The sequence below is a fragment of the Cheilinus undulatus genome, linkage group 4 (genome assembly GCF_018320785.1).
Source record: "Cheilinus undulatus linkage group 4, ASM1832078v1, whole genome shotgun sequence".
NCBI classification, from domain to species: domain Eukaryota; kingdom Metazoa; phylum Chordata; class Actinopteri; order Labriformes; family Labridae; genus Cheilinus; species Cheilinus undulatus.
The window spans coordinates 31,105,700-31,129,179 of NC_054868.1; the positions used below are offsets into that span (position 1 = coordinate 31,105,700).

General features: G+C 39.5%; 1 protein-coding gene across 3 annotated transcripts in view; it reads right to left on the reverse strand.

Moving 5' to 3' along the window:
* The window catches only part of LOC121508722 (phospholipid phosphatase-related protein type 5-like), an 80,376-nt gene that overhangs the window by 51,195 nt on the left and 5,701 nt on the right, over positions 1-23,480 (reverse strand). For all 3 annotated transcript variants that reach the window (XR_005991816.1, XM_041785759.1, XM_041785760.1), the window contains exon 2: positions 21,512-21,622. Coding sequence is in view for 2 of the 3 variants with exons in the window: in XM_041785759.1 (XP_041641693.1) it covers positions 21,512-21,622 (111 nt within the window). In the remaining variant the exon portion in view is untranslated. The remainder of the gene's footprint in view (positions 1-21,511; positions 21,623-23,480) is intronic.

Below are 23,480 nucleotides of genomic sequence, written 5' to 3' on the forward strand. Positions count from 1 at the left end.
GTAAATGTCATTGAAATACTGTGTAAAGCAAACAGAAAAAAATAAAGAGGAACCACAAAAAAATAAGTACACAATGCTAAACATTTTTGTCAAAACTGATTTTGTCAAAGGTTTTAATTGGTGGAAATTGATCTTTGGAGTAAGCATTACTCATACATTTATGAGGCTGTTGGGTACTTTTCATAAAGCTACGTGTTCTACACATAGACTGTGAAAAGAATTGGACAAAGCCTGTGTGACGTCAGCCGGTTGATTACAATAGGTGGACTCAAACTGCTTTTGAAGCCAATCCACTGCGGCTTCCATATTGAAATCACAATCTCAACTGAACTTTGGAACAACTTAACAGCAGATAAAAGCCCGCCCACTGAGCTCGACTTCCTGTCAGCTAAACTAGCTAGCATTGTGGTTGACACAAACGCAGCTTCTGCCTGTCAGGCTATCTGTCGGTCAAATGAGATGCGCCAACCAGTGCGCAGTGAGGTTTTTCCTCAACATAAACAAAACAATTGTGGTACAAAAAAAAATCCCCCCCCCGTACAGTGTGAGGACATGAAGACGTTAGCTAATGAGATACGTTTCTTTTTTTGAACGAGGCTATAAACCAGTTTATTTCTAGGGAAAAAATAGCTTTTTAACATGTGTTGTGTACAGGACTTCCGGTGTTCCTGCAGCCAGCCTCAAGTGGACACTTGCGGAATTGCAATTTATTGCATTTCTATATTGACTTCATTTTTCAGGACCACAGGTTGCTGCTTGGTTCTACATCAACTGCAATTTTCCCTTTTTTCTATCACATATTTTGATCTTGAATATTAACGCCTCCCATATTTCCAATTTAAGTGACTACAAATGACAAGTGAAAATTACACTCTGAACCAGGAAGTCCTCTTCTGCCATCTTCAGTATACCATTCACTGTATGTCCTCATTGCCCCCTGTAGGCGGAACTTCTCCCACTGAGTCAGAGACCTCACTCATGGTGTAAAAGTGTCTAATGCCCAAAGGCATTCTGGGACAAAAAGTAATTACAATAGTTGAGTACTGTTTATCTAAAACCAAAATTGTGTTCACAACTCATAAAAATAGAGTTGAACTGGCTATTTTGGATTGTTAAGTTAACACAACCTACTTTTTAATAACCTTCAACTGTTTGGTCTTACAGTGCCCTTAGGTGTTGCTTCTGTAACTGCTGTGTATGTAAAAGTATAATATTGTTTAAAATTCCTTTGCAGCCACATTGTAGTCCTAAGTCCAGTCAGACTGGGAGTAGCTGTGCCTGCCAAAACTGTGCCATTTGAATCAGAACCATTGAAGAATGACATCACTCACTTCTGCCCCTCTTACTCACTTATTTTGAGTTGAAGAGTCAAGTCATTAATAATATTGAGTAGAACTAATATTTTTGTTCTTAAAACTGCTAAAATTGCATAGGTTATACCCAAATTCATTATTGAAACACAGAAATTCTAAAAATATTTGAACAGTTTAATCTGTTGGTCAAGTCATCATTTCTTATTTTTAAATAAATGTATATAATATAAGTAGATTTCACTCAAAGACTCTTGTTTGAGTTTTACTCAATAAAATTGATACCTTTAATAATTCAATTTTAATTTAAATAATAACTTTTGCTCAACATGATGATTTTCATTGGTTTTATTTAGTAAGAATACCTTAATATAACTGTTACATGTACTCATCCCTTGAATTATTTTTTAGAGTGTATATCAGCCTCCATCACCAGTGTGTGAATGGGTAAATGTGACCTGTAGTGTAAAAAGCACTTTGAGAAAGCCTGCCTGGCCTTTCATGTGGAGTTCTTTTGCAAACTCAAGGGGGAGTTTACATGTTTTGCACTGATCTAAGACCCCGGTCCATAAAGCCCAGATCAGTGGAGGAGTGCAGTAACGGTTGTCCTTCCAGAACTTTGTCTCATCTCCACTGGTTGTACCACTTAATTGTGACAGTCTACCATGGCACACTCTATCCTCTGTGTTGGCTCATGGGTTTGTGGAATTGACCTTTCATGGTCAAAGTACTATGAGCTTTGGAGCATGCAGTTTGGCAGTGGGCCAAATCTCCTATACTGAGATAACAAGCAAGGTTTGGTTACCAGGGTAACCCTGGTCCTTTGAAAACTTAGAGAGGAATCTCACATCACTGCCATGCTTGTGTCTTATGGGGCACATGGAAGAAATACACTTGAGATTGCTGAGTGGGTCCCTGGGGTGCTTTATAAAGGAGAGACAGGCTGTCCTGTGCAAGTTTCTGATTGATCTGTCCCCTGACAGATGTGGTGGCAGTGGAGCTTCTGTGATTGGTCATGCCAGAGGGAATTCCATAGTGGGATAATCCACTCAGTTTAAGAGAACTGGGGTTACTCTGGTAATCAGATGTTTCTGTTTTAGCGTTTTTTAATCTCATTACCAAAACAGACATATTCTGCTAAAGGTGAAAATTCGTGCCTGGTTCATCATACAGTAAGAATGTACACAACTACTACATTTGCACCTCATGAATTACAAATCTGTATTGATTTTACCAACAAGGATGACATATGAGAGATCACACCTTAAATCAGGTTTGATTTACAAAAATCACTCTGCACACATTTAGCCCCAGGATGAACCTGGAGTTTACAAAATAAAAGAATATTCATTATTCATGACGACCCCTTTTTGGCTCTCCACGTCAACTTAAAAGACGTATCAGGTGGAGGAATTAAGGCTCAATGCTCGTACCTATTCACTTCAAAGGAAGTGAAAGCGAGAAAATCAAAGAGACTAATGTGGCATCAGTGTGCCAAAAACAGAGGAAAATCTCCTGCATGTAAAAGCCCGTTAACTACACATGAGAATAAAATGTGACAGTAACAGTGATCCTCAGGTAGGGGAAAGGGCAGCTGAAATAGATACAGCATTACAGATATCTCTTGGGACCATTTGTGAGGTCTCACAGGTGGCTCAGGTCGACTCTTGGCCAGCGCAGAGCAGCCAGATGGCAGAGAAGTCAACTGATAGTCAAACATGTTTACAGGAGGTGAGAGTGTTTGTGTGGAGGCTGGTGTGGAGATGACAGCACCCCGCTGGGAGTAAATGAGTGTCACACTGCTCAGGAGACATGCTGCTTGGTTTGCTCTCAAAATGTCTGATCTGATTTTCAATGAGTGGAAACTGTGGCATGGATGAGTCCTAGTGAGTATGAAAGGATGCACTATACCCTACACAGCTGCACCTTTATGTGATGGATTTCTTAGATATTAGTTACAGTAAGAATGTAGTTACACCTGCAATTGACATGCCTCCTTGGTGATTTAGTTACTAGTGCACAGCCGCCTACGCCTGGCATTAATATGTCCTCATTTATGTTTCCAGTGATCACTCATCATAGAATCTCATGTCTCCATTCTGTATGCAAATCAACAGGCAGCCTCAGTCCTCTTCATGAAACAACATCTACTGAAGAAATCTGAAATGTACCCGAACAGAGGGAAAGAGAATGCTCATTGCCAGTCATCCGATTTTGATTCTTCTTCCAAGCATCTCCAGTGCTTTTCACTTGTACTTTCCAGGATTGCTGGGATGCAAATATTTTACAATTAGTACAAATCAAACAATATCCTGTTATAGTGACTCTGTAACTGAAATGTTGTTTTTTTTTTTCATGACAAACAACCAACGCTCAGACTGCATGGTCTGATGGCCAGACATAATCTGAGTGGTCATACACGACTAAATTTTGGATGGACTGTGACAAATGTTAAATGTCTAATGCAGTTTCCTTTGAAAAGTCTGATCTATCTGTAATTCAGCTGTTTGCCATGCATGACTCAAATACTCTCACCATCTCACATGCACACACAGCAACATCAGCAAACACAACTAGCACCTAAATAATAATAAATAAATCTTCAGTTATAGTGATAGAAATTCCAGCTTTTTTAAGTGATCTGCTTTTCATAAAAGCTGGGATTTTAAACTCCCAAACACCTCTTCATGTCAGTGTTTCCCAAACTTTGTTCTAGTGACCCACTTTTCTTACAAGGCATAAGCTATTGCAACCCAACAACTATGTTTATACACTGTTGCTTTTCAAGTCTGCCTTCTGCACTTCTCAGCTGGTTGGCTGAGCTGGCTGGTGCTAGCTTGGATAACGTTGATTCTGGCCTCGATCTAGTCCTGACCTGGCAAGACTGAGAAAAGCCACTTCACCTCAGTCACATTGGCTTTGTTGCGCACGCTTGACCCTTTGGGCCTTCAGTAGCTGTCTGGTTTGGATCAATGGGCTTCTTTTTTATTAGCCAAGCATCCATGACTTTAGCTCTTTTGCCATTCAGTGGCATGTAGAGAGCCTTGTTTTGTTTTTTTGTGGTGGAGAGGGTCAGTATCATAGGGTGGATCCCCCATGTACAGTAGCTTAACTACAAACATATATGTCATTAAATACAGTGGGGAAGAAATTCAAAAAAAACTCATTTGAGGACCCAAAAGAAATCTCCTGTGACCCAACCATAGGTCCCGACCCAGACTTTCAGGAATGAGTACCATTTTGGCTTTTATCAAATAAGTCAAATATAGCAAAAGTTTTGACTTTAAACTGATATAGTATGTATATTTATTTTACTGACATTATTCATCAAATTTAAACCAAACCACATGATAACCAGAATAAAGCTATTTTACATGATGTTTGGAATAAAACAATGTTAAATAACCATAGGGCATTAAGTCTGCCTGTGGCCAAGCAGTGTGCAGTAAAGCTCATCCTGTTATTCTATGGTGTATTTAATAACCAAAAAAAAAGGTGAGAAAAGGAAAACGGCTCCAAATGGTCACATAAAAGAGCCAGCCAGGCTCCTTCACCAACCACCTGTGAGCTGGAGATCTGCAGATATTTCTATACCTATATATTTTTATGTTGCTCGTTCACATTTTCTGATGATGGAGGGGAAGGAACATCAGTCAGGCATTCCCCTTGTTGTCATGGTGATTTCAGACGCTGTCTGACATTTTGCTCAAGAAGAAAACATTACGTCAGGGAATCTAGTTGCAGTTGTTCTCTCACTGTGTGAGGGTGTGCAGTGGCAAAAATGATCAGAAATATCAGAAATTCCTCCTCCTGGCCAGAAGCAGCTGACCAGGCTGTGACTGACTGCCCTACCCCCCTGGACACACCCCATCAAATGAAGCATCATCAGGCTGAATGTGGCCACGACTACAAAACTACAGTAGAGTTAATATTCAATAATCAGGATTGTCTTGAAATGGCTTCGTGTACACCGGACTTAAAAACTTGTCTTATAAAATAGATGTAGTTTTTTGACGCTTCAGCACTTAAGAAATAACAGAGAACATCAGGGTGAAAAGTAACTTGTTACATTTACTCAAATTTATGTAATCGAGTAGCTTTTGTTCTAATACATTTTGAAATCAGGAATGAGCCTGGAAGGATAAGTGTATTACTGTTTTTTTTCTCTGTAATTAATATCATTATTGAATTAAATGGGACTGAATGTCAGTGGGTCTAAGAAAACAAGAAGAGAACAAAACCCAAACAGCTGGCATCTTGTTCAAGCATGGAAGAGCCTGGCATATAATTATTTTATAAAGTACATCAGTGTAAGGTGCATAAACTAAGTGGTAGGGCAATACATTATGCAGTATTGTAAGAATTTGGGGTTAGAAAGCTAGAAAGTATATATTGTCTCATACTTTGGAACAGGCTAATAAACACATTAACGAATGTGAAGGAAATAACACAAGTAAGTTTAATTCAACTATAGTAAAAATATTGCTAATTAATACAGAGAAATTTTAGTTCAAAAATACATGAAATTCATTCATATTTGTAGAATCAAGCAACATTTTTTGCTTGGCTGGCTGACTAAAGCTGAGGACACACTAGATTTTTTTTTTTTTTGCCAGATTTTACCCATGATTCCCAGTTGGACAAAGTCTACACTTGGGAAGAGTTGGCATGCATGGCTATTTGGCACAAAGTGTGTGGGGGGTGAAGATGTGAATCAGCAAGTGTGAAGGGAACAGACTCCATGTTTGAATTTTTTGAGCCAAATCTGGACTCAAACAGGTAGTGCTAACCGATTACTGACCAAACTGCAAACACGCCCTGCTAACAGCCAATGAAAATGAGAGCGTTTGCATGCCAGTTTGTGTTAGAGTGTGCTCCTCGACTTTTCAAAATCTGTGAATTTGTACAGTGTGTCCCCAGCTGAAGGGGGATCCTATGTCATTTTCTTTCTGGGGGCCCAAAATCCCTAGCTAGGCCCCTGATGAGTATACTGGGTGCACTAAAGTGAAGTAATTGCTGCAGCTGAAATGTTAAAAAGATAAAAAAACAGGATAGACTGTTGAAAGGAAAAGCATGTATATTGCACATGTATGTTATAGTATGTTTGGCTTTTTATGTTCAAATAAAAAACAAGTTTAAAAAGATGAAATAATTAATTTGGAGAAATAAAAACTCAGCAAGCTTAGCAGAAACACTTTTCATTAGAGTTTTTTTCATTACAGTCAAGTGAGCTTTTTGAGGTTAGTGTTTAGCTTTAAGTACACCCTACATTTTCAGAAGCAGGCCATATTTTCCTCATCTTTCTTGATTTCTTTTTCTGATTAGTTCATATTATCTGTGGGTCACACGACTAGAGGCGGTGAATATTTCACAGCAGCTGAGGCTTCATGTTTGCCTGATTTTCTTCTTAATTAAAAATGATCTGATTTCAGTCCACAAACACACACATGCATAAACACACAGTCAAAATGCCTCAGTGACTGAACATGAAACACACACGCAAACACAACCTTCCTCACACACACTCATCTGCATAAATCACATGTAAATGACAGCAAAAAACCCCAGAAAATTCTCCTTCAAGGGCAGATCATCAAATCAACACTGACATTGAGCAAACAAATGGACTTGACTGCCGCCTGGTGTCACCAAACTGCATTACAACAATGAGCGAGCCGAATGCAAGATATATGAGGAGGCTGATAGAAAAAGAGTGGACAAGCCGGAGGAGGTAAAGCCTTAAAGAGAGGACTGGGAGAGGCAGCAGAGGGAAAGTGGAGGAAGATAAACAGATGGATAAAAGAGTTAATGAGACATTAGTATATCACAGAATGCGCCTGGGCAGAGCAGAGTGTGCCTCTGGGAAATAAAACGGAGGAAGGCAACAGAAAAAAAGAAAAAACAACAAGGATGAGGGAGCGAGAGAGAGTAAATGAGGATATACGAGAGGGGTGAAGTGGAGAGAAAGGTAAAATACAAAGAGGGAACAAGGGAAAGGAAGATGATCAAAGCGGGCATTCATCTTGCCTTTCCTCCTCTCCCCTTCTCTGTTCTTCTTTTGCCTCTTTAGTTTCTCTGATATTAAATCACCATGCCTTGTTTATCTTAAACTCATCCCTTTTCCCCCTTTCAATTACTTGTCACATAACATCTTCCCTCAATCATCTCCAAACCCACGCCCTTTCTGGCTTCCCCCTTCATGCTGCATTTACACGCATGTCTCTCAATCATCCACGCTGTCAAAAACTCTCTATCTGCTTGCTCACATGCACTCTCACTCTCTGCATCCACGCTGTATAACTTGCTTCTTCCGTCTCATTCTTTCATCTCTTCTCTCTCTCTCTTTGGAGCAACAACCACATACAGTAATTCTACAAAATCCCCAGTCCTTAAGCAAGCAGGCATGCCCACACACCAGAAGAACTAAGGCAGATGCATGCTCACTGAACAAAAAAACAACTTGCATGCATTGCAACATCCAAAGCTCTCTACTTACTCTCATAAACCTAATTTTAATGTTGATTAATTAGCAAAAAACTACTGTCTGATACAAATCCTTATTTACAAGAAATGTTAAAAATTATTACATTTTTTAATATCTTTTTTTCAGTATAGGAAAGGGAGCAATTTGATGAACAAGTTTGACTTTGATGTGATCTGTCCCTGAGCCAGAAAGGGTGCCAATTTCATACATTTTGAATGTCTTGATTTTAGAGTGAGACTCCTCTGGTACAATTTATTTGGCTGACCTCGTTCAGAGCAGCATGCAGCAAAAATCAGCCTGCATTTCTGAATTGCATGTAGCACAGAGAGAAGCAAGAGCAAGGGACAAGACTGTATCTCAAATGAGCTATTTCTTATTTTACAGTCCTACTACAGCAGCAGGGTTCTATTTCTGATGGGATAATATGGCCTCTCAGCTGTTCTAGTTACGCAGCTACTATATTCTGTGTTCACAGACGGTGCGAACCTATACGGTGATATACAGGGTCTCTCAGTTCTCCCCTCCCCCCTCAGGTAATAACAGGTGGGTAGTAGGCAGCTAACAAGTGTTTCAAACATCCACCCAGAGTGCTGAGAAATCCAAGTGCAGCAGACAGGCGGGCAGCTGCTATTCATGGAGTCTCAGAGATAATGAGGAGGAAACGAGGGAAAGAATAATGTGAAAATGAGCAGCTAGAGCATCTTTATGCAAGTGTGTGTTTGTGTGTGCGCGTGGGTTGAAGAAAAAATTGGGCACATAAAAAGTGTGCGAGCATTTTCAGAAGATGAGCAAGAAAACCAACGCTGAAGAATCAATCAGTAGGATAAGTTACTACAAGGTTCAGCAGCAGGAAACATGTTTAACCTACTTTTACTGTTTCCTTAACCTGATAATTAAAATGTTCAAATATTCATGAAGAGGATAAACGACAAAAAAAAAAAGATAATCACTAGTTTTGGGAAATGTCTTTATGCTCTACATTAACAGAAGCTGGGCTACTTTTAGGTCTGATTTATTCTGATGTGGAGGTGTTAGTACATGTAAGGTTTGTATAAAAAAAGAAGCTAAAGTGAGCGAATTTTGTGCTTAAGAACAGTTCGTTTGGGGGGTCTCAGTCTTGGTGCAGGCATGAAATATTCTCCATAAAGGGTAAACACATGCAACAAATGTGTTACTGGGAGGTAGAAGATGTACTGAGGCAGCATAAAACCCAGCAGGGAGTATGAGTGAAGTAAAAGAGAGGAACTGTAGGACTGATGCATTCAAAGTGCTGTTCTCTTTTGGAGCAACTTGTGCTCTGCTCTCTTTATACATGCACAAATAGCAGGAAAAAAAGAGCAGAAGCTGTCTGTACTCAGAGATGTGTAGTCAACAAGCAACTCAAGGTGGGCCGAGGGTGTTGTGCTCTGCAGGTAAGGTAAGAATATGCCTGTGAGGAGAAACAACTGATCTTAACAAATAGGGTTTACATACCATTGATTTGGGCCCTCATTCTGGCTCACCTTCTTCTTCAGTACTGATTCATTCATCTCATATAACAAACAACATGCCTCACTGATTACTCATAATGACACCAAAGAATTCCCAAGACAGCATAAATTTGATGTTGCTTCATTGATTATGTGGTGAAAAACCCATTTCTAGTTTAGTATTCTTCTATGTCTTCTTTTCTTCTTCATTGCTGTTTGTTTGGGACAATAGTACCACAGACCTATAATTGCTCAACATTATCCAACAGGTTTGGTTCGTTTCACTGAGTGAAATGTAAAAGTGAAACAAACCATATGAAAGTGCAACAATCTTGCAACTACAGCCCTGAACTGAACAAAGTCCCCCAGACGATCAGGTGGGAAAACAATCTAAGCGGACGAGAGTTCACTTGATTGGTCTGCACCAGAGTTCGAATGAGCTTTCACACCACTCCAACGAGCCAGACTATCCAGGGAAATGGACCAGAGTTCATTTCCCCAAAAGAGGAATGCGAGTAGGTGTGCATGTGACCTGAAAAACAGGGAAGTGCCAGTATTATTATGAGAGTTTCAGTAACATGTAAAATAGTATTTTATGCTGTGTGTCTGACATGGTATTTTTTTTGCTAAGACATCATTTAACAAATAGAGTACTTCAACAAACATTAACTTTTGAAGGGAGACTCAGTCTACCACCAGGGACAGCAGCAGAAAAAAGTCTAGCTAAGTGCATAGTGTCCTTGTAGGTTCTCATTAATCCAGGCCATGGTTATCCAAATCTTCGTCAATTCAGCAATTACGACTTGATTGAGGTTCTTGAAGACTTTTCACCTCCCCTTCAGCTCTGAAGTTACTGGAGCCAGAGCTGGAATTTATAGCCTCTGTAGACCATCTACAAACTAATGATCTGATTGGTTACCCATGAGTTGTTCACAGCTGCGTCACGTGAGAGGCGTGCAGAGTGTTCTCTAAAGAGCTGGGTCTTTAGCTTTCTCTTGAAAGTAAAAAGAGACTCTGCAGTTCGAATGGAGTTGGGTAATTTATTCCACAGTCAAGGGTCAACAAAGAAGAAGGGTCGAGCTAGTGACTTAAAGCCTTGATGTGATGGAAGTACCAGGCACCTTTCACTGGTCAAGCATAGTGAGTGAATAGTAAAGACCTGGATAAGGGATTCCAGTTTTCCAAGTTTTAGTTATTGCTCTGTAAGCAATGATTAGATTTGATGCAAGCTGACACTTGAAGCCAGTGTAGAGAGATGAACAGTGGTGTGACGTGCTGCTGTGTTCTGGATCATCTGCAGAGGTCTAAATGTCCATACATAGACCTGCAAGTAATGGATTGCAGAAGTCAGTGCATGATATTGCAAGAGCCTGTACCAGAAGTTGTGTTGCATGCTCTGCCAGACAGGGTCTGATCCGCTTGATGTTATGAAGGGGTAAGTGTCTCAAACTAACTTTTCATTAACCTAAAAACAGGCTAACAGACCTCACACCCGAAGGAAGACCTCAAGTCTAAAGGCAAATAGCCACAATATGCCCGCCTGTGAATTGCATAAACCTTAAAACTGATGTATGCTACATGGCAGTGTTTACATAGCCCTGAACCTTACACAAAGGCCCAAGTGCACCTTCTCAGTAATGTAACTATGTGTCAAAATTAATGCAGACTGCAAGCCTTGTGATTAGTCTGCTGGATAGCACTGGTGACTGCCAGTCTCTGGGTGCTATTTACAGGCGTGTACTCTAGAGAGAGCAATGGCTGCAGACAGCACAAGTCACAACTTATTGGCAATATCTGAAAATATCACATGCTTTTCTTCATTCGTGCCTCTCTGAGTGGCCTAACAAGAGCAAGAGCATCATCTGCCTCCACTGATACAGCGGCTGTACTTTCCATCACTGTCTCTTCTCTTTTCTTCTTTGCAATAATTCCAGCAAAATCAACTGCTGCTAAGTATTTATCAGCTCTCTTACAACATAATGCACTTGGTTTCAGTTGCCACGGTTATATGAAGACAGGCAAGCAGACAAGCAGTAAATGTGGTGATGGGGTGCAAATGGCCCAGTGGTTAGGATGCGCCCCCATGTGCGCAGGCGGCCTTGGTTCAAGTCTGGTCGGTGGCTTCTTTCCCTGCACCTCACTCCCCACTCTTATCTCTGTCTCTGACTCTATCCGCTGTCCTCTGTAAGTAAAGGTATAAAAGGCCTCCAAATAAATCTAAAAAAAAAAAAACAAAAACAAAATCAAATGTGGTGACAAGACCAGGAACACAAAAAAATCTCACAGAGAAGCACAAACCAGGCTTAAATTACCTATACCTCTAAGCCTTAAAATAATGGAAACAAATTAGTTATCTATATAAAACTCCTAATACAATGTGTGCAAATAAAAGAATAAGGTTTTTTAGACCAAAATGGGTTTTTAACAAGGCTACAAACATATTTACTTCTGTTTTAAATTGGGCATTTTAACGTGGATGGCTTCTGGGACTTCAGGATTCAGCCTCAAGTGACACATATGGAACTGTAGCCATTTACACTTCCATATCGGCATTATTTTCATCACTGGACATTGTAAGTTTGCTCATAAGGGATGAACCCAAGCTCTAGAATGCTCACTTCTTTTAAAATTCTGCATTTTTCTGTCTTTTTTAAAATTACAGCCTGAACAGATTGAATTACATTGCTTGAGGCTATGTATACTGTAGATTCAATTCCACTCTGTCTAAAGCACAGAGGAGTACTATGCAAATCTTTCGCAGTAGGCAGAAGCAGCACCTTGTAAACTGACCTCAAGGTCAAATTTGCTTTATTTTCATGAATTTTGTATTTTGAGAATGTGTGTGAATGTTTGACGTATAAAGTGAATCCCAGCTTTTTTTGATTTGTCTGATACTTCATGTTTCAGTTTGATGAACAGAAAAAATGCCACATCCCTCCAAATGTCTTATAGCTGCTTCAAATGAATACATCCTGAAATGAGACAGAAGCCTATGTGCAACATCGTGTTGTACAAAACAAAAATAAGTGAGGGGAAATGTATCTGATGTGGCAGAAACTCCTGAACAGGCACAAATAAGGTCATCTCAGCGAAACTAGGAGAAAATGAGAGATGCGAGCAGACGTGAACCTACACCTTAGAGTGTCATCAGAGGCAGCATGGGCCGTAGACCTGAAACATTATGTGGCCCTGTGCTCAGCAGTCCGTGTACTTTACAGAGCTCACTGTGCCACGAGAGGACACAGCCAATGAGGCATGGGGAGGAGGGAGCAGAGAGGAGGAGGATACACTACCACAAGCTGGCAGTGGAGGGCAAACAGAAAAGCTGGGCAGCAAGAATGCACATTGCAGGCTAGATGCCATGATTTAGTAGCTACAGAGTGTCCAGTTATAGTTAATATTAACAATGATCGTGTTTTACTATTACTGCAGCTCATACAACACAACTCGCTGCTGTCTGCATGTTGTCTGCCCAGTGAGATCCACTCAAAGAGTCCACTTGTAGTCTGCTCAGGGTTCTTTGAAACTCAGCTTCAGTACAGATTTTCACAGTAGGCCTGGCTCACACTGACTCGTAACACTCCTCCCACCCGGCCTGTGTCTGAAGCCAGTCAGGAATCAGCAGTATCAAAATGACTTTTTAAAGAGGGTCCTTTGAAGCTCCAGCACCAGACTGGTCTCTTGTGTTGGGTTCGCAGTGTGACAGAAGAGACAGCAGCAATGCAGAGAGAAAACAAGACAGAGGAGCGAGACATCCACGGAGAAAAAGAGGACAACTTCTTATCTGGTCTCTATCATGTTGTTTCTATATCATGCAGCTCTGAGTTAAACTGTATGAAATCAAGCTTCCTAAATGAAGTAAAAAGGGCTGATCTAAGTTATTAAGCAAGTAACAGAAGAAAAGGATGACAAGAAAAGACGAGTAAAAGGAAGATGGAAGAAACTGGAAAGTGGAAACCAGGAGAATATATTAGGGATGAACAGCAGTGCTGACTCAGAAACAAGGGTGTATCCAGGGGGTGGCCCTAACAAATGGGATTAGTCACCCCCAAAATTCAAAACTATGACTGATGTACTTTGTCGGAGGCAGTCTGTGTAGCTGTGTGCTTGTTGCTTTCTTAACATGGCACATCTGCTTTAATAAGTACCTGAAATGGTAAATTCTGACATTTTAAAGTCATTAATAATGAAGCTAAGAGGACTTCCAGCCTATGCTGTCACTCTGTTGGTTACTGTTAAAAGTGAAAAAATATAAATACACAAAAACATATGTATGATACTTCAGTGTTAGCTGTTTAATTAGATTTGTGAGATGAAATCAGACAGGGTAAATAAATGTTATTCATTGTTCTATTTGTACTCCCTTCCTTCAGGCCTCTCTTTCATGAGTCACTTCCACAGTTGGGTCAGTCCAGTCAAAAAAGTCTGGCTACACCACTGCCCAGGGATGGGGGAAAAAAGGTCATTGCCATGCAAATTAATTAGTAGGGATGCACAAAATTGTTGGCATGATATATTAAAACTTCTGATATTTCAGCTGCAAATATCCGCCTATGAACTGTATGTACAAATAAGTTTGTGGAGTTTTAGAACAAACAGACCTACGTAAGCGGAAGTATTTGGACCAAAGATTTAGGTTTGCACTACATTTATACAATGGTATCAATATTGCTATCGGTTGAAATTAGTTTGTAAATATCAGCAGATTGGATATCAACAAAAATCAAATATCGTGTGTCCCAATTAACTAGAGTTGTTCAAGTATTTGCTTACAGAACTACCTGAAATATGGTACTGGATATGTTTCAATGTGTACAGGGAATCATGTAATGTTAATTATGTATCTGGTATGACGTATTGGGTAACATAGGTTATATATCATATCATATATATACAGTGTCCTGAAAAGGTATTTGCCCCCTTTCTGATTCCTGATTTTTTTGCATATTTATCACGCTTAAATGTTTCGGATCATCAAACAGATTTTAATATTTCACAAAGACAACCCAAGTTAATACAAAATGCAGTTTCTAAATGGTGATGATTTTATTTATTAAGGGGAAAAAAACAAACCTATCTGACCCTTTGTGAAAAAGTAATTGCCCCCGTGTTAGATCATGAGTTAGCGTAACTGTGATTAACCACAGTTCTTGGAAAGCTGAGTTTAATTTCACTGGCCACACCCAGGCCTGATTACCACCAGACAAAGTGAAGTAGGCTACAAGATCTCAAAAAGAAACGAATCATGTCACAATCCAAAGAAATCCAAGAACAGATGAGAAACAAAGTGATTGAAATCCATCAGTCTGGAAAAGGTTACAAAGCCATTTTCAAGGCTCTGGGACTCTAGCAAACTACAGTCAGAGCCATTATCCACAAATGGAGAAAACTGAGAAAGGTGTTGAATCTTCCCAGGAGTGGTCGGCCAACCAAAATTACTCCAAGAGTGCAATGACAACTCATCCAGGAGGGTACAAAAGAACCCAGAACGAAAACCTTAGTTAAGGTCAGTGTTCATGACTCAACCATAAGAAGGTCACTGGGCAAAAATAGCATCATGGAAGAGTTCAAAGGCCAAATCCACTACGGACAAAAAAGAACACAAAGGCTCATCTGACATTTGCCAAAAAACATGCTGATGATCCCCAAGACTTTTGGAGAAATATTCTGTGGACTGACGAGACAAAAGTTGAACTTTTTGGAAGGTGTGCGGCCCGTTACATCTGGTGTAAAAAAAAAACAGCATTTGATACAAAGAACAACATGCCAACAGTCGAACATGGCGGCAGCAGTGTGATGGTGAACATCTGGCCATCATTTTGTACCCTCAAGCTCAAGCACTCTTGGGTTATGCAGCAGGACAACAACCCAAATTATACCAGCAAGTCCACCTCTGAATGGCAAAAAACAAAACAAAACAAAACAAACAAACAAACAAACAAAAAAAAAACACAATTAAGGTTTTGGAGTGGCCAAGTCAAAGTCACTTGGACTTAAATCCAATTGAGATGCTGTGGTGTGACCTTAAAAAGAACCCTGCATGATCAGACAAGTTCATCTTGTTAGATAGATATTTGTATCTCTCATATGTATACTGAACTAAAAAACTCATATCTATTTTGAGTAATTTGAGTTTATAAAACTCACCAGGAAGCCGCCATGTTTTGGTCTGCGCTGGCACGGTGACGTTACAGTGCCACAGCGCTCCTCGCCGTTCCTATGCAGTAACCGTTTTTTAAACGGTTTTGCTGCTTGTAGTTGTTGCTGCAGGAGGTAGACGCCTGCATAACAGCTTCTATATCACACACGAGTTTGCTGCATGTTAGCATTGTCTCCCTGCTGTCAAAGCCATCAGTGTATAGTGGAAGCATGCGGGAATTTTTTCAAAATAAAAGCATTATGTACATGGGAAAGGAGTTTCTACATAGAAATGCTAGTGGGCTTTTACTTTGAAAAGCGCAAAACGGAAGTACTTTCGTACTTTGTTTATCTTTACCTGAACCCTGTGGAAACAGAAACCTTCAGAAATAGCAGAAGTTTGGGGAACAACTTTTTTAAACATGCATTTTGGCTTGTGGCATTCATCTGGGTTATCAAGAAACAGATTTCAAACATATTCTAATGATGTGGAATTAAATACTTGCTACAACTAGGTAAATATGGCTCTGTATATATCAATTTTCTGTCTAGTTTCACCAATAACTGTTGGTGGTGTAAACAAAAAATAGAAGAGACCTCAAATCTTAAAATTCTCCGTGCATGAGATGTGCCGCTTCTCTGTCTGCTGTTACTGCATAGGAACGGCGAGGAGTGCCGCAGCACTGCGTGCCAGCGTGGACCAAAACATGGCGGCTTCTTGGTGAGTTTTATAAACTCAAATTACTCAAAATGCAGATAGTGAGTTTTTTAGTTCAATATATATATATGAAAGATACAAATACCAGCCCAACAAGATGAACTTGTCTGATCATGCAGGGTTCTTTTTACAATTACCTTTTAACACTGGGCCAGATAGGTTTGTATTTTTTTTCCCTAATAAATAAAATCATCATTTAGAAACTGCTTTTTGTGTTTACTTGGGTTATCTTTGTGAGAAAATAAATTTGGTTTGATGATCTGAAACACTTAATTGTGATAAATATGCAAAATAATCAGGAATCAGAAAGGGGACAAATACTTTTTCATGGCACTGTATATCATGCACCTGGTATTGTACATTGGGTATTATATATATAATGTGTACTGTGTCATGTATCATGTGTTGTATTTGAAATTGTATATGGTGTATTCTGCATTATGTATTGTGCACTGCATATCATGTTTTATCTCATGTGTCATGCATATCATGTTGTTCATCATGTTTATAGCGAATCCTAGTCTGCTCGGTGTTTTGTGGGGTGAACTGCCATGATGTGTGACGAGTGCTGAAGTGGTGTTATCACCCTGCTGTGGGTTTAGTGCAATTTACATAAATATTTAAAAAGGTTTCAACAATAACTGGTTTCGGTAATCCAGTGGCAGCTGTGTTTACTAGACATCCTGGCATCTGTCACCTTTACCGACATATTTACAGTGATTTATGAGTCGCATTTCAAATCGATTTGAGCCAAAATGTTTACATGAGTGAATAGTGCATCACAGTCACCAAAAATAATTACATTTAGAAAAACAAAGCTTTTGCAGTTATGAGCAAAGTTAGACCTGATCTCTATCTCTATTTTTCAAAGAAAAGATCTTCGGGTATTTCAGGAATTGTTTTAAGAAGTGTAAACTGAAAAGTTATCTGAATGTTGATGTCTTTAGGAAGTTACATGACAGGGGTTGTCATGTCGGTTAAGTATCTGTTTATTCCTTATGTTTCATGTCTTGTATTTCCTGTTTTATTTTGAAGATCACTCACCCCTGTCTCTGTTTCAGATTTGTGTCCTGTCCCTTCCCCTGTCATGTGTGCACCTGCTCCTGATTGTGCCTTCCCACACCTGTGTCCAATCACTCCCCATTCCCTCTTGTATTTTACCTCTTGTCTCTGGCTCATCATCAGTTCGTTGAACCTCACAGTCACGTTCCAGCACTCTTTTTCTAGTCGCGTTATCAAGTGTAATCTGACCCTGTTTGTTTATTGACCTTGCCTTTCACCTCACGTTTTTGGATACCTCTGACTGCCTATTTGTGTGCCGAACCCGACTTGTGATTAAACAGTGTTTTTTGGAACTGTCCTCTTGTCTTGAGTCTTGCATTTGAGTCCTATCTTTGGTGCTGTTCATGACAGGGCTATCTTGTGTCCATAACTTCATTCTAGGTATTGGAGTTGAGAAATGTAAAGGAAAAACTGATTTAGCGGCATCTCTAAAAAAAAAAAAAAAAAAGGATATAAAGGAAGAGGAAACAGACAGCGAGACACATGGAGAGAAATTCTGAGGTAAAAAGAGAGCGGGCATCAGCAACTGGATCAGCAGCTACAGTGGCTGAGTGAAAGACTGAGTATTTGAATTGAGAAGAAATAGCTAATGAGATGCTAATGTAACAACAAAGGAGCGAGTGCCCTCCGGGGGGTGCTATGCTACAGCAAGCTGCTCCAGTGAGAACACAAGCAAAAGTAGGGGGAAATGAATTCAAAAATGCCCCTTATTAAACTACAGCAGTGTACACAGATTCATTCTGGCTGCATATGCAGTGATTAAAGTCAAAGTGGATTTACATCAGCCCACCTCCGGCTGTGGTGGCACAACACAGAAACAATAGCTACACCTCCAGAGCACAGGGAAAACAAGGTGATAAATGCAAAGAAAAATCACCTTCTACTGAGAAATGCAGACATTAATGACACCCTCCTGTCTGTGAAATGAGGTGAGCTTGAGGACAAGAAGTTCCTTCTATGAGAAAGAGCAGAATCAAGGAAGCAGTGACCAGAAACAAGTGGAGAAATCTGAAAAAGATGAAAAAGCAGAGACAGGGACCCAAGAGAAAACATGACGCCGTGGAGAAGTGTAGAGGAAAAAAATTGGGTGAATGGTGGTCTTTGGAACAACAGATAGGCTTTTTGAGTAGGAGGAAGAGATGAGGCTTTGCAAGTAAAAGGGGAATAAAGGAGGGATCCATGGTGCAAAAGATGCAATTACACAAGGGAATGAGTGCTGGAGAGGAATGATGTAGAGGATCTGCATGAAAAGAGTGACTGGGCAGCACTCAGAAGACCGCCAAAGAGAATACTAGAGGAAGAGGAGGAGCAGTACTGACAGATATAGGCCTTGAAATATTATAGGCACACTTAAAAAACTAGAAAGCTGAAAAATCATTATAATAAGTCCTCAAGGGGATGCTGAAAATGAGCCAATTCAAAGGAACAATGCAAAAACTGAAAGCAAGATAAAGATTGAATGCAAACCTGCAGGGATTTGGGGATATTTGTGCTAAAAAGAGATGCAGCTGTAACCAAGGAGGGTTTGAGAGGATACTATTCATGTGCTGGACAAGGTACAAGTAGCAGATGCAAAAAATACTGCTCACTCTCAAGAGGTCCTTGTGAATGAGTGAATGAGCACAAAGGAAAAAGGAGTGAGGCTGATCGAATTCCTTCAGGAGATTCAGACTACTGGATATGCTTCTGCAAGTGCTCTTAAGAAATATGCTGCTGCTGAATAGAGTTCACACTAGGTGTGTAAATCTTTCAATATCTCACAATCTGATTTATAGCAATTTGATTTCACAATATATGCCCTATTTATTCAAAAGAGGTTCTTATTTCAGGATCTGATCCTGTCTGTTGCGGACAAAGAAGCTGCAAATTCTTATTTAACATTAAAAAGCCCAATACAATAAGATCAAGATAACACAGCTGTTCTATTTTTTTACTTTTTTGCCAGCTGATAGCAGTAATCTATTATCTTTAATTGTACAATATTTTAATCAATTAATTTTGTAAAATTAAGTCTGCTAAGTATTTATCATAGCTAGTGAAAAAAATGACATGATCATAAATCTAAAGCCTGCATTGATGATAACATCGTAAAACCGCAGATCTCTGAAATGAAACTGACAATGGATGTTTTTATTTTTATTGTCTATAGTTAGCTGTCAGCAGTTGTTGGCTGAAGTTTCACTAATTTAAACTGTATGTGGTGGCATAGGAAGTGAGTTAAGGCTTTTACTCATTCCCGAAGTGCTTTATTTTAATTCAGCAGACCTTACGCACTGCTTATGCTGGGTCAGGCTTGCTCTTACCTGGGTGACTGCAGAATCCAAAGTGTGCCCTTACGCTTCTCTTTAAGTAAATGAGAAGGAATTTCTCACAGAGACAGTACAGGCAGCATGTCAGACACAGCTGTACATTACAAACGCTAAGAGCTCGCACTGCCAATGTTAGCTGTGCAGGTTGGCAGTCAGGGTAGGCGCTAGGGCTGGGCAATCAATCGCAAATTAGATTAAATAGCAATATGGCCTGCTGCAATTTTCAAAATGCAGAGAAAGCAATATTTTTTTAATCTGAAATATGTTAAAGTACCAATTTGATGCAATTTTTTGCAGCAGAGATTTTATGCTCTACACATTATTCATACATACAAGTGTTTTTCCAGAATCGTTTACTAAAATCCTACTTTTCCAGTTTGTGTATATGTTTTTCTTAATCAAAATGAGAATAACTTTTAAAAAATTATCACCCTTTCAGTGTAGCAGTCAATATAAAATTTGCTATATGAGCCAAATTGCAATTACATGTTGTTTTTCAAATCTTTCATCCCTAGTTTAATTTATCTTATATTGTGTTGGTTATAATATTGAATAATTTATTACTTATATTTGTTAAATAAAACATAAGGTGAGGAACCTAATAGTAATTGCATATTAAATCGCAATCGCAATTTTGGGGAAAAAAATCTCAAAAAGATTTTTTTTCTCAAATCGTTCAGCCCTAGTAGGCACACTCCTTGTTGCATCAATTTACCAAGAAAGCTGCAGGGGATGCACAGAGGAAAACTACAGCAGCTGAGCCAAACTCAAAAAAAGAAAGAAATTATGTTGAAAAAATATTGATTTTTGAAAATTTTTTATTCATTCTGGATTGTAGAAGTTATTATACTTGCTACTCTGCTGTGAGTCAGTTTTTCCAACACCTGGTATTCACAGTATAAACTTTTTTTTATACCATGCTAACTCTGGATGAGACAAACCTTTAAAAAAAGTGTCTGTTTTCTAAAATTGCCTGAGTCTCTGGAACAGACGTCCATAATTTTCTTCAAGTCTTGTGTTTGCCTGGAAGCTACTGTTGCAAAACCAGAATTTCTGACTTATCTCGTCACTGTTCTACAGCACAATTTGACTCAACAACTTTTAACTTTCACTCCCAGCATTTTAGCTTGTACAGAATGACGCATCAGATGTTTTTTCAGTCAGTTCAAAGGCAAAGGCTGCATTTGAATGCTATGAAAAAAACAGCATATTCAGCTCAGTCGGCTCTGCTTGTTGTAGCTCAGAGGACCTGAAGGCTCTGAGTGTGTTGGCAGTGGCGCAGGCTAATTGGGTTTCCTTTCTTAATTAGGCCAATTAATTAAGAAATGCAGCCGAGGCCACGAGCGCTCCAGCAGGTCATTTAGGGATTACAGCAAGAGAGGACGAGCTGTGGGAAGGGTAGAGGAGCGGAAGTGAAGGAATCAGGATTAGGAGCAAAAAGGTCACTTGAGAGGGCCTTTGTTGTGAGAAGACCTCCTGCTGCATCTTATCATCAAGTGATTTCATGATCTGAGGGAAATTACCCTGTCTGTGACGATTCAATCAATCACTACTTTGGGGAATCAGTGAATTGAAACCAGGCCTAATTCATGATATTTCCCAGCTGACATTCTTTATTGTTAATCTGCCGTGAGAAACATGAAATGAAGAAATGAATGACTGGAAGAAAGAGATGTAGGAGGACTGGATGAGGAGCTGGAGAAGACTGTTTTCTCTAATGTGCCCATCAGTTTGCTCTGAGTGATTCAGAATTTCCACCTGGAGAGTTTATAGCTCATTCTTCATTTCTACCCACTTTTATGCACATCAATGCTGCATTAGCACAGGGGATCGCCCACAGTTTTGGTGCAGTTTTATGCATTTTCCACTTCAGATAAAAGTTATGTTAGCTGAAATATGCTCAAAACTTCCAACAGCAAAAAATAAGCCAATTTAAATGAGACCTGTCAGATCAGGCAAAGACTCAGAATGATAAGCATTGCAAGAAACCACAGAGCTTCTTTTTTGTTTGGAGCACTCACCTCCACAAAGAGGAAGCAGGGAACGATGTAGGTGCTGGTCTTCTGTAGGCTTTGGTCTTCCGAAAGAGTCCTCATTGGCCTCCTTTGTGCTGTCAGCTGACTGCCAATCATCTGTGGAGTCAAAGAGTGGTTGCACATCTTTAGTTTAATTTTCTGTGTCGTGTAACAGGACAAAACTTATGCAGTAAGAAAGAAACAAGTTGATGTTTAGCAAAAACCAAAATACTGAACCTGACATCAGAAAGAATTATAAGAGAACAAGTACATGCAAACATACAAGGCTTATTAAGATGGGATTAAGGGTAATGGAAATGTGAACCATAAGCAAACAGTTTTAATGATTACAAATACAATTCACATCTTCTTTTTGAATAAATAAATACAATCTTGCTGACATGTCTGTAGAGAAGACTGAGATTGACTTATTAGTAAAGAAAGACTGCTGAATGAGACCTTGATTTTCAAAGCATTTACTAGCTTTGTTCTTGTCTGCTGACTAAAGTGAGCCATTAAACAGTCATCTGAATTCAAGACGAGACCAGAGTGTAAATACAGTAGTAATCTCTTTTTCTTCACCTCCAGGCTTTATGTAAATCTTTGGGTGAAGGTTTCATAGCCCACTGACTCACAAATTGCAAAGACTTTGAATAGTTTGCCATAGTACAAAATATCATTAAAAGATTTAGAGAACATGGAGAAATTTCTGTGCACAACAGACGAGGCTGAATGCTCATGATATTTGGGCCCTCAGGTGGCACTGCAATAAACACAGGCAATATTAGGTACTGGAAATCCCTGCATGAGCTCAGGAACACTTTCAGAAATTATTGTCCTTCAACACAGTTCACCATGCCATCCAGAAATATAAGCTGTATCATGCAAAGAAGCCTTAAGTGAACAAGATCCAGAAATACTATGATGTCTCTGGGCCAAAGTTCATTTAAAATGGACATATAAACATGGAAAACTGTCCTGTGGTCATTTAAATTAAAATCTGAAATTCTTTTAGGAAACCACAGACACAGTGTCCTGCAGACTAAAGAGGAGAAGGATCATTCAGCTGCCTACAGTGCCTGTGGGCAGCTTACACATCTGGAAAGGCACTATCAATGCTAAAAAGCATAAAAAGGTTTCAGAGCAACATACGATTCCATCCAGACAACATCTCAGGGAAGGCCTTGTGTATATTAGCAAGACAATGCTAAACCACATACCGCACACACCATCACAACAGCATGACTTCACAGTAGAAGAGCCCTGGTACTGAACTGGCCTGCCTGCAGCCCAGACCTGTCACCAATAAAGAACATCTGCCCTTCATAGAAAAAAAACAATCAGTAAAGACGACCCAGACTGTTAAGCAGCTGTAATCCTACATCAGACAAGAACGGGACAACATTCCCCTCCCAAAACTCAAGCAACTGGTCTCCTCACTTTGTCTACAGTCCCTGCTTTTTTGAGATGTGTTGCTGTTATCAAATTCAAAATGAGATTATATTTTTTTCATGAAACAGTGAAATGTCTGTTAAAACATGTGATACATTGTTTATGTTCCACTGTGAATAAAATATGGGCTCATGAGATTTTCAATTCATGGCATTCTGTTTTTATTTGCGTTTTAGACAGCGCCCCAACTTTTTTGGAGTTGGGGTTAGAAATATGTTTTCTTTTCATTCACTATTTTTGCAGGTGCTATTTACATATCTACTTAGCATCCATCCATCCATCCATCCATCCATCCATCCATCCATCCATCCACCCATCCATCCATCCATCCATCCATCCATCCACTGATGTGGTTCTGCCTGGGAAAAAGCTCTCTAAAGTGGATTTTAAAGTTCTTTTAAGAAATCTTTAATTTGTGTTGATTTTGGCAACCCCCAGTAGGGAGCTGAAATTTCCTGGACAGTGTCAGGTAGTTTTTTTTTTTTCTTAAAAAAACCAAAACATTCTGTGTTCTTTTAATTGT